The sequence below is a fragment of the Hyla sarda genome, chromosome 3, assembly GCF_029499605.1.
Source record: "Hyla sarda isolate aHylSar1 chromosome 3, aHylSar1.hap1, whole genome shotgun sequence".
NCBI classification, from domain to species: Eukaryota; Metazoa; Chordata; class Amphibia; order Anura; family Hylidae; genus Hyla; species Hyla sarda.
Genome location: NC_079191.1, coordinates 338,041,395 through 338,053,667, shown reverse-complemented (window position 1 = coordinate 338,053,667; position 12,273 = coordinate 338,041,395). Strand labels below are relative to the sequence as shown.

General features: G+C 43.3%; 1 protein-coding gene across 7 annotated transcripts in view; it reads right to left on the bottom strand.

Annotated features, from left to right (window-relative positions):
• Positions 1 to 12,273, bottom strand: part of BIRC6 (baculoviral IAP repeat containing 6) — a 338,837-nt gene that overhangs the window by 210,623 nt on the left and 115,941 nt on the right. For 5 of the 7 annotated variants that reach the window (XM_056567403.1, XM_056567397.1, XM_056567396.1 and 2 more), the window contains exons 33-38: positions 9,938 to 10,065; positions 9,080 to 9,211; positions 8,069 to 8,284; positions 5,829 to 6,012; positions 4,589 to 4,747; positions 4,018 to 4,151 (exon numbers count right to left, since the gene is read on the bottom strand). In XM_056567403.1, coding sequence (XP_056423378.1) covers positions 4,018 to 4,151; positions 4,589 to 4,747; positions 5,829 to 6,012; positions 8,069 to 8,284; positions 9,080 to 9,211; positions 9,938 to 10,065 — 953 coding nt within the window. The remainder of the gene's footprint in view (positions 1 to 4,017; positions 4,152 to 4,588; positions 4,748 to 5,828; positions 6,013 to 8,068; positions 8,285 to 9,079; positions 9,212 to 9,937; positions 10,066 to 12,273) is intronic. The other 2 variants (XM_056567401.1, XM_056567398.1) reach the window with 2 other exon arrangements.

The following is a 12,273-nucleotide window of genomic DNA, read 5'->3' as shown; positions in this document are numbered from 1 at the left end:
GGCGGCACATACCTGGGACCGGCAGCGGGCAAGTGGAGGAGGTGGCGGCAGTGTCAGCATCAGAGGCAGCAGTGAAGATAGCTGTAAAGTTATCTTCACTGCTGCTTCTAGGAGTTTCAAAACTTCAACTCCCAGCATGCCCAGACATAACTGTGCAGTGGTCTCCAATTTGTGCTCTTCCAGATGTTGCAAAACTACAACTCTCAGCATGCTCAGACAGTCAAGGTATGCTGGGATATTTAGTTCTGTAACATCTGGCCCTTCAGATGTTGCCGAACTACAACTCCCAGCATGCCTGGGCATGCTTGGAGGTGAAGTTTTGCAACATCTGGAGGGCTACAGTTTGGACACCACTGCACAGTGGTCTCCAAATGGTTCTCCTCCAGTTGTTGCAAAACTACAACTCCCAGCATGCCCTTCTGCAGTCTGGGCATGCTGGGAGTTATAGTTTTGCAACACCTGGAGGCACACAGGTTGGGAAACATTGTCTTTTTCCTAACTCAGTGTTTCCCAACCCATGTGCCCCCAGCTGTTGCATAACTACAACCCCCAGCACGCACGGACAGCCAAAGGGCATGCTGGAAGTTATAGTAGTATGCCTCCAGCTGTTGCATAACTACAAGTCCCAGCATGCCCTTCTGCTGTCACTGCATGCTGAGTTGTAATCTTGCAGCAAGTTTCTCACTCCAAGTTTGAGATGCAGCAAACTTTCCGCTGCAGCTCAATCTCCCAGTAGGAAACTCTGTGAACCCCCTCCCGTGTGAATGTACCCTAAAAACACTACACCATAATAAAGGGTAAAACACTACATACACACACCCTTACACAGCCCCCCCCCCCCCTCCCCCCATAAAAATTAAAAACATCTGGTACGGCACGGTTTCCAAAAAGGTGCCCAAAGCTGTTGCAAAACGACAACAAAATTTGTAATGCAATTTCTCCTGAGTACGGAAATACCCCATATGTGGACGTAAAATGCTCTGCAGGTGCTCAACAAGGCTCAGGAGTGAGAGCGCACTATGTATATTTGAGGTGATTTGCAGAGGGGTGGCTGATCATTACAGCGGTTCTGACATAAACACAAGAAAAACTAAACAAAAATCACCCACATGTGACCCCATTTTGGAAACTACACTTCTCACGGAACGTTACAAGGGGTACAGTGAGCCTTAACAGCCCACAGGTGTTTGAAGAATTTTTGTCAAAATGAAAAATATGTATTTTTTCCCGAAAATGCTTGTGTTATCCTAAATTTCTCATTTTCACAAGGGGTAATAGGAAAAAAAAAGCCCCCCAAAATTTGTAACCCAATTTATTCTGAGTATATAAATGTGTGGATGTAAAGTGCTCTGCTGGTGCACTGCAGGGCCCAAGAGAGAAGGAGCACCATTGGGCTTTTGGAGAGAGAATTTGGCTGGAATTGAAGGCCATGTGCGTTTAAAAGCCCCCATGGTGCCAGTGGACCCCCCCGCCCTCCCTACATGTGACCGCATTTTGGAAACGGCACCCCTCATAGAATGTAATAAGGGATACAGTGAGCATTTACACCCCACAGGTGTCTGACTGATCTTTGGAACAGTGGTCCGTGATAATTTAAAATTTTATTTTTCATTTGCTCAGCCCACTGTTCCAAAAGTCTATCACCAAATGAAAAACTCAGTAGGGGTATGTTGCTGAGAAACCATAAAGATAACCCCCACCAAGAAAAATTTATCAGCATCAGCAAGTATACAGAAATGTACAAAACTTTATTGATAATCCATTTAAAAACAAATGTTAAGACAATATGAAAGGAGCACAGTGCACATAGCTGCATAAACAGCAGGTAAATGTAGACAAACATTAGTATACAAAATAAAATAATAGCATGCATAAACCACATCAATAGAGCAACCATGAAACAGGGATACAACCTCAGTAAGAAAGCTCAAGATGTTGGATGAACGTAGAAGACAGATCAGAGGGGGTTTCCAATGCAGAGCCATATACCCACCTGCACTTACCCCAACGTACGTTTCACGCCAGTGCGCTTCGTCAGGGGGCAAGCTTCTTAATGTGGTTGTCTGTATCCCAGTTTCATGGTTGCTCTTATTGATGTGGTTTATGCATGCCATTATATTATTTTGTATACCAATGTTTAAGTCTACATTTCATATTGTCCTAACATTTGTGTTTTTTAATGGATTATCAATAAAGTTTTGTTCCAAAAGTCTGTCAAACACCAGTGGAGTGTAAATGCTCACTGCACCCCTTATTACATTCCGTGAGGGGTGTAGTTTCCAAACTGGGGTCACACAAATTCTCTCTCCAAAAGCTAAAAATCTTCTCTTCTGAGCATCATTGTGCACCCAAAGAGCACTTTACATCCACATATGGGGTATTTCCTTACTCAGAAGAAATGGGGTTACAAATTTTGAGGGGCATTTTCTCCTATAAACTTACAATTTGGGGGGGAAAAAATCTGAATTTGTGAAAAAAAAATGTTTTAATTTTTTTATTTACACATCCAAATTTTATGAAAAGTCGTCAAATACCTGTGGGGTGTTAAGGCTTACTGTACCCCTTGTTACGTGCCTTGAGGGGTGTACGTGCCATAGGGGCTTCGTAAATGTGACATGCCCCCTAAAAACCATTTAAGCAAAATTCACTCTGCAAAATCCCATTGTCGCTCCTTTGCTTCGAAGCCCTCTAGTGCACCCATTTTGGGGGGCATTTTCTCCTTTTACCTCTTGTAAAAATAAAAAAATAAAAACTGGGTCTACAAGAATGTTAGTGTAAAAAAATTGAGATTTTGCATCTTCTTCACATTGCTGCTATTCCTGTGTAACACCTAAAGGGTTAAACATTCTGAATATCATTTTGTATACTCTGAGGGGTGAAGTTTTTAAAATGGGGTTATTTATGGGGTATATCTAATATGAAGACCCCTTAAATCCACTTCAAAACTGAACTGGTCAATGAAAAATTCTCATTTTATAAATGTTGTGAAAAATTTGAAAATTGCTGCAGAATTTTGAAGCCCTCTGATGTCTTCCAAAAGTAAAAACATGTCAGCTTTATGATGCAAAAATAAAGTAGACATATTGTATATGTGAATAAATATATAATTTATTTGGAATGTCTATTTTACTTACAAGCAGAGAGCTTCAAAGTTGGAAAAATGCTAAATTTGTATCGTATGGACGAAAATTTACCTCTATGATAAAGTAGATTATGTCATGAAAAAAAACTCTCTCGTAATCAAATTCATAAGTAAAAGCATCCCAGAGTTATTAATGCTTAAAATGACAGTGGTCAGATGTGCAAAAAATGCTCTGGTCCTTAAAAGGGTACTCCGGTGCTTACACATCTTATCCTCTATCCAAAGGATAGGGGATAAGATGCCTGATTGCGGGAGTCCCGACGCTGGGGACGCCCGTGATCATGCACCCGGCACCCCGTTTGTAATCAGTCCCCGGAGCGTGTTCGCTCTGGGTCTGATTACGGTTGACCGCAGGGCCGGCGGCGTGTGACGTCACGCCTCCGCCCCCGTGTGACGTTACGCTCTGCCCCTCAATGCAAGCCTACGGGAGGGGGCGTGATAGCTATCGCCCCCTCCTGTAGGCTTGCATTGAGGGGCGGAGCGTGACGTCACACGGGGGCGGAGGCGTGACGTCACACGCCGCCGGCCCTGCGGTCGACCGTAATGATCACGGGCGTCCCCAGCGATCAGGCATCTTATCCCCTATCCTCTGGATAGGAGATAAGATGTGTAAGCACCGGAGTACCCCTTTAAGGTCAAAATGGGCTTGGTCCTTAAGGGGTTAAACAAAGAAAACTCCTCTGATTCCCAGAGTATAAGTGAAATAACACAACAACAGGTTTTCTATATGTAGCTTTTATTCCTTTCTTGGCAGTAATGGACTTTCTAGTAAACTCACTTAGCTTCCATGATCATTTACATAAACATTTACATTAAAATACATTTCTAAAACAACCTATACACTAAAGAGCAGAAAGTCACGAAGTTTGACTTACCTTGAAGACTTTGGCTGCAAGAGGATCTTTTTCCAAATCAATATCTAAAGGATCAATATCAACTTCCATCAGGTCTTGCAGTAATTCAAGGTCAATTTCTTTATCTTTATCCAAAGATGATAGAGCTGGTGCACCTTTGGGTGATGAAAACAGCTTTAATACTGCCAAGTAGTGAGGTCTGCACCTAAACACTTGGACCATGAGGATTATTACTGGGCAATTTTAAGGCTGTACTTTCATGCTTTCCATTTAGTTGAATGTATAGAATAATGATACAGAAATCAAATAAATCAATATGGGTTACTACTGTACATAAAAATACTTGTCTGTACCAATTTAGATCTAAACATCGTAATACTGTAATTCTTTCTGAATGAGATAGATTCAATTATTTTCTAATTATTAACACTGCACTGCAACAAAATTATTAACATCGTTAGCGGTACCTGTGCGCTAACCGCAATGTCTTCCCAACCCCCAACAACCCAAACTATTATAATGTGTAAATTAGAGGGTAGACTTGCTAAAAGGTTTTGTACTATAGCTTCACCTTCCTTTCTCATACAATTACCTGAGATGTCAGGCGTTAAAGGCTCATCGACTGCTTCCACCAATGGTATGACGGAGGACTGCTGCAAAGAATCATCAGAGTCACCAGCTGAAGCAGCTGCCTCCTCTCCCATGGCAGATTCATCCAGGGCTTCAGCTGCTATAGGTGCCAACAGCTCGCCTGTAAGTGATAAGACAGTATTACACAAAATTAGATTTTCTATTTGCAGAGATTTCTAGAACATTTCCATTAGTAACATCCAGCCTATACTATTGTATATAATCAGGACAGGTTCCAGTTCCCGGAAAGCAGTGACATTGAAAACAGTTGAGAAGAGTATATTAGAAAGTAACATAACAAATGAGCTTTAGTTTAACCAATTCCCTGCCTATGATGTACAGTTACGGCCACAACAATGTCCCGCCTTGGACAGTATGACACACTGGGCTCCGACGTCACTACAGGTCTAAGCGTCATGCTTTCGTACAGGAACGCAGCTAGGGACCGAGGAACTGCAGGAGCGCTGAAGCAAAGTTATTTATTTATTATATAAAGCAGAATGGGCATTCTTCTGAACCCCCTTCCCCCTCAGTCCGGATAACCCCTTTAACAATTAAAGGGGTAATCCGCCACTAGGCATCTTATCCCCTATCCAAAGGACAGGGGATAAGATGTCTGATCACGGAGGTCCCGTCGCTGGGGACCCCCACAATCTCCCTGCTGCACCCGGCGTTCGTTTAAAGCCGGAGGCTCGTGATGTCCCAGCCACGCCCCCTCAATGTAAGTCTATGGGAGGGGGCATCACAAGCCTCCGACCAGCATCGACAGTCAACCGGCACGGAGCCAAGTTCGCTCCGTGCATCGGATGTCTGGGGTGCCGCAGCAGAGATCGTAGGGGGACATCCGCGATCAGACATCTTATTGCCTTTCCCCATCGGCGGGACCTCCGCAATCGGACATCTTATCCCCTATCCTTTGGATAGGGGGATAAGAAGTCTAGGGGCGGAGTACCCCTTTATTGCTTGGTTGACAGTGTCGTAACATTCACAGGATGGAGCAGGAAGGAGTTAATTTAAATGAATGTTCTAAACCAGCAAATGTGCAACATCTTTATAGTCTAATCTTCTTAGTTTAGGAACTTTCTTTTGAATAGCAAATCAGCAACCCTAGTACTAGAACAAGAGAGCCATGCTATGTATTGTAAAAATGTTCACAGCCTGACAAAAACATAAGACAAATTAGGAGACTGGTTTTTCTTTACCTGCTAAGATATCCTGCAGCATGCACGTCAAAGAGTACTGAGCCCAGGCACCGCCCCAAGAAATGTCTCCTCTGTTGAAGTCTGTGCCAACCAAAAGTAATAGAAGTCTTTCCAGTTGTTGTTCATTCACAACCTCACACAAATGTATAGTTGGACGGGTAGCATTTGCTATTCTGGCAAGCACCTGGTAATGTAGACGGAATACCAAAGAAAATATACATGAAAGGGGAATTCTACATCATTCAATAGAGGAAACCAAGTGGGTCTCCCCAAGTATACATATAAATTTAAGAAGGGCCTATATGTAGCAGGCAATCACTTATCTGTTACAGAACAATGGTTTAAAATGTCTCATTCAAATGCATATACTTTTTGAACTATGGGTACTTAATAAAAAATAAATAAAAAAAGGTACAATTTTTTTTAGAAGGAGGGTTCCTCTTTTTAAAATACCTTTCACGTCAGCAGACTGTCCTGCTAGGCACCAGAAATAACTGTACAATGCCAGAATCTACACCTGAGGACCTACAGGACAGGCTTTCCTGCACAGTACAGGTGCACACAAACCAGGGGACCAGTGAGTCTGTTCTGTGTGGCTCAGATTTAGAGACCGCTGCATTAATACATGATCCTTCCTTCTGAAGTGCCAAAGATGGCAAAGGGAGAGTGCCAGAAGTTGATCCCTCACAGGTCACATTTTTTGAATTTTACATTAAAAGGTACCTCTCATCAAATAAACTTTTGATATATTTTAGATTAATGAATGTTGAATAACTTTCCAATAGCATGTTAATGAAAAATATACTTCTTTCTATTGTACTTTTCCCGATCAGTCCTGTCAGCAAGCATTTCTGACTCATGCTGGAGTCCTAAACACTCAGAGCTGCCAGCCTGCTTTGTTCACAGCCAAAAAGGCTGTGAACAAAGCAGGCTGGCAGCTCTGAGTGTTCTCCTTTGTGAACAAGGCAGACTGGCAGCTCGTAGTGTTTAGGACTCCAGCATGAGTCTGAAATGCTTGCTGCCAGGACTGGTAGGGAGACCCCTAGTGGTCATTTCTTCAAAGTGGAAAATTAAATAGAAAGAAGCATATTTTCTAATAACATGCAATTGTAAAGTTATTCTGCATACATTAATCTATAATATATCAAAAGTTTTTTTGATGAGAGGTACCCTTTAATATGCCATGGAGGTCTCAGATGGTAATACCCCCTTTTGGGTAGGATCCCATGTAACAGATCCGCAGCATATTTTACGCTGCGGATGCGCCGGTAACCTGCCCCATAGTGTGCCTCCAGCACACTATGGGTCGGGTCACCCATGTGGCAATACACCGCTCCGAGCAGACGCACAGGGGACCTGCGACAACGCTTGTAGTCAGACAACGTGGATCAGCCGCGATGTCTGAGTACACTACGAGTCGCCGCGCACATGCACAATGTACTCGGGCATCGCGGTTGCTCCGTGATGTCTGACTACAAGCAGCGTTTTGCAGGCCCCCCTCCCTGTGGGTCTGCTCGGAGCGGTGTATCGTCGCTGGGGGGAATTCGGGTTTGTTCTAACAGCTGGAGGCACACTATGGGCCAGGTCACTGGTGGATCTGCAGGGTATAATACGGTGCGGATCCGTTATGTGTGACCGCACCCTTTAAAGGGAATAAGTCATCAGTGCCACCCACAATAACCTGCTGGTATAGACTTGTAGTGCGGGTGATATGGTTGAAAATGATACTTACCTATCCCCAATCCGTGGCCAGTTATTCTCCTTATTCAGGTAGCAGAAGGATAACAGGAGCCACAGATCAGCCAGTGGTAAATATCATTTTCATCAGTGTCATCCCCACTACAAGCCTGTACCAACCGTTTAGTGCAGATGACACTGATAACAGATTCCCTTTAAGTTTCATTGCAGCCCCTGAGAACAGAACAATTTGACAATAAGACCACACGCCCTGTTGTGTACCTTGAATTGTACACTCACCTTGAGATATTTTTTAGTTTACACACAGACTTAAACTACACAAAATGTTTAATAATCCTGTAAATACACTTGTTATCTTTGACTCAGTTCTGGATGGAACCTAAATCCAGAGTTGCATTCTACTAATACTTGTAGACTCAATAGGGAGAATCAAATGTGTCGTAATACAGAACTTACCACTTTGTGTCTAATTCCCATTTAATTGTGATAATAGCAAATTTGAATATTAACAATAAATAAATAAACTTAAGCAGTACTTGTACCTTGCAGACAAACAAGAGCAGATCAGCATGACAAGTGAAGTCCATAGATAAGAGGAAAAGAGCTAGCTTCTGCACAACAGAAATACAACGCTCATGTGCCAATGTGAAAGGCAGAGGCTCAATTTCTGGGCTCTCTTTTGTTGCAGATACTTCTGTGTCTTGAGCAGTGCGGGGCCACTCAGCAGTTCGGCGCAGGCGAATTAAGTCTTTAAAGTGCTGTGGAAGTAAAAAATAAAAACCTTTTTAAGCATGAAGTATATGGAATCATTTTATGCATCCTTCCTAGTCTCATAACAGTAAAATAAGTAATAGATAATCAAAAATACCATACACAAGGACTTGCTTTAGCTCTGTTAGTTATCTGCTTATTTTCCTTTAATCTTCATTTTTTCTTTAGGTGTTTCAAAACAAAATACTACTTTTCCATTAAGTTTTGGTTTCAAGGTACAACAGTTTCAACTTACAGAGGTCGCCTGAAACCAACTAATATTGCAACGTGAGGGATAATTTTATATAGAAAAAAACTCACTTATTTGTCCTCTTGTCAGGGTGCCCGTTTTATACATTTCTCGGTAAATATGGTAACTAAACCTGCATTTACAATGGTCGTAAATTGCCATTGTGGTGGATGGTGCATTATTAAAACCCACCCTATGATCCCTAAATTGCGATAAAGAGATATTAAGCTGGAGTTGAGCCCATCTGAAAACAATGCACTATCAAAGATTTTATTTTTTTGACAAAAAACTGCAAAAAAAGCATCACTATTCTCCATGTCAGAAAGAAAAACACAACAAACCCCAAGGTGTCCCATTATAAATCCAATACTGTGCACTTTACAGATGATAGAGCACTGCATCATTTTTGTTTTTCTGCTCCTATGACAATATAGGAAAATTTAATTGACAATACAGGTGTAAACTCAGCCTCATACAATCAATTGTCCTTATATACATGGTTATTGACAACTCAGCATCAAGCCTTAAACAGAAACCTTGAATATCATCTCACCTTAGAAGTAGCTTGCTTAAGCTTTGCTTGCTCCACCAGCAGCTTGTACGATGATCCTTTGTTGCTCTGTATTTTCTCTTTTTCAATTTGCTCTACTAAAGCCTTCTGTTTTGCCTTTAGTAGGTTAAGTTGCTAGAGGGAAAGTTAATTTATTAAATGATATAAATAACTTGTGTCATCTTACACTAGTGATCCCAAGAAGAATATTTTTCCGATGAAAAAAGACAAAAAGATACGAAATGTTGTACGTGAGACTAGTAAAGCCAGATTCCCACAATACAGTTTGCTGTAGCTTTGGAAGTTAAAGGGGTACCCTGACCCTAGACATCTTATCCCCTATCCAAAGGATAGGGGATAAGATGTCTGATCCCAGGGGTCTGGCTGCTGTGACCCCCGCAATCTCTGTGAAGCACTTTACGTTCGTTTAGAACGCAGGGTGCAAGCAGCGGGGGTCGTTATGTCACGGCCACACCCCTCGTGATGTCACAGCCACACCCTCTCAACGTAAGTCTATGGGCTGGGGAGGGCGTGGTATGACGCCACGAGGGAGCGTGGCCGTGACATCACGACCCCTGCCGCACACTTCAAGCGTTTGGAACAAAATGTTCCTAACACTGGAGCAGCAGAGTACCCTTTTAAGGCAGCTGGGACCACAGTCACCCAGAAAACCATTGGTACCACACTAACATGAAGGACTGAATTCCTGCAGCACCCACAAGGTCCCCCTACTCACGAAAGCAAATAGACAGATCCATATGAAGCTTGCCAATGAATGTCAATCATTCCGATGGTAAGATACATTTCTTCTTTTACGGTACAAGGACTTAAAGACTGTATATTCCACACCATACAGATTACCTGTTTATGGTGGACAAGCTGTTTCCTGATCTTCCTGGAGTAAAGCCTGTCCAAGCTGCTGTTTCCTTTGGTTGACCTGTTTAGACTGTGTGTGTGCAGGCTATTATTTATAAAACTCCATTGATTACCTGTAAAAATAGGAAAATATATCAGGGTAAGTAGATGGTAGATGCATCTCATATCAGCGGCTGTATACTACAGAGGAAGTTGAGTTGTTCTTTTCTGTCTGACCACAGTGCTCTCTGCTGACACCTCTGTCCATGTCAGGTACTGTCCAGAGTAGGCGCAAATCCCCATAGCAAACCTCTCTACTGTGAGCACTGTGGTCAGACTAAAAATAACTACTTAACTTCCTCTGGAGCACCCAGCAGCTGATAAAGACTGGAAGGATTAATATATTTTTAATGGAAAGTAAAAGAGTTTACAAATCTGTATAACTTTCTGGCACCAGTTGATTTAAAAAAAAAATTCCACTGGAGGAGTACCCTTTAGGAGTCATATGAGGGCTTGTTTTTTGCGGGGCTGACTTGTACTTTAAAAGGATGACTTTCATTTTACCATAAATGACTAATGAAAAAAACTAAGTTAAAGTTATTTTCAAATTTTGGGGGATTTTATTATTTTAACTTCGAGCACTTTACAGTAAAAAGGACATGAAATCTTAATTCTGTCAGTCAATACTATTAAAACAATACATGTGTAAAGGCTTTTCTATTACTGTATTACATTAAAAACAGTCAAACTTTTTTCTTTGCAAAAAGTAGATTTTTTATACTTATTGTAAAATCTCTTTCTCGGAGGATCCATTGAGGGACACAGGAACCATGAGTATATCTTGCTGCCACTAGGAGGCTGACACTAGGCATTAACAAAAAAAGAAGTCTGCCCCTCCTGGCAGGATATACCCCGCCCAGTGACTCTGAGCTAATCAGTTTAGTCCGAAAGCAGTAGGAGCAAACTGACAAATCACTAAAGAGTCCGAAGACGACCCTGACCAAAAATCAACCGAACAAACCCATAGACAGGAAATAGACTCTCAGGTCAACAAACTAATAACCAATGGGTGGGTGCTGTGTCCCCAATGTATCCTCCAAGAAAGTGATTTTACAGTAAGCATTAAAAAAATCTACTTTTCTTGTTCAGCTCCATTGGGGGACACAGGAACCGTGGAACGTACCAAAGCAGTTCCCGGGGTGGGAAAGCAGAACCCAGCCAGAGAATCAGGCAGTTGCAACACTTTACACCCAAAACCGGCATCAGCAGACGCGGAAGTGTTCACCTGGTAGAACTTCGTGAACGTGTGCATGGACGACCAAGTGGCCGCCTTACACACCTGCAGGGCAAAGCCCTGTTGAAAACTGCTCAAGAGGCCCCAACAGAGCGGGGGGAGTGGGTCCTAACTCAGAAAGGGGGGCCTTCCCCTTAGAACAATAGGCCTCTGATATGGCAGACCGGATCCACCGGGATATGGTCGCCTTAGAAGCTGGAAGCCCCTTGCGCCGGCCTTCCGGAATGACGAACAACGAATCAGAGCGCCGAACAGGAGAGGTGGCCGAGAGATAAACACGCAGAGCTCTGACTATGTCCAACTTGTGGAGAGAGCACTCCTTAGGGTGAGACTGAGCCAAGCAGAAGGAGGGAAGGAAGATATACTCGTTTGGATGAAAAGAGGAGACCACCTTCAGCAGAAAAGATGGCACTGGCTGAAGCACAGCCTTGTCCTGGTGAAGGACAAGAAAGGGGGGAACGGCAGAAGAGAGCCGCCAATTCCAACACTCGCTGGATGTAGTTCACAGCAATGAGAAAAGACACATTCCAAGAAAGGAAGTGAAGAGAGATCTCCCGAAGGGGTTGAAATGGGGCACCTTGCAAAGCGCTGAGAACCAAATTCAGGTCCCAGGGCAGAGTGGGAGACCTGTAAGGAGGAGCCTCGTGTGCCACACCCTGAAAGAAGGTGCGATCATGAGGATCAGAAGCCAAGGGGTGCTGAAAAAGAATGGAAAATGCCAACACCTGCCCCTTGGGGGAACTAAGGGCCAAACGCCTTTCCAGCCCCGACTGCAGAAAGGAAAGCAGGTTTGGCAAGGAACAAATAAACGTGAGACAGGGAGCGGGCCTCACACCACTGAAAATAGGTACGCCAGGTCCTATGATAAATCCTGGCAGAGGACTGTTTACACGCCCGAAGCATGGTGCAAATGACCCGGAGAGAGAAACCGCGAGCCCTCAGCACCGCAGTTTCAATCGCAACACCGTCTAACGCAGCGGCAGTGATTTGGGGTGGCAGAGACCTTGAAAGAGAAGGTCAGGCCGATCCGGGAGCCACATGTGAATGT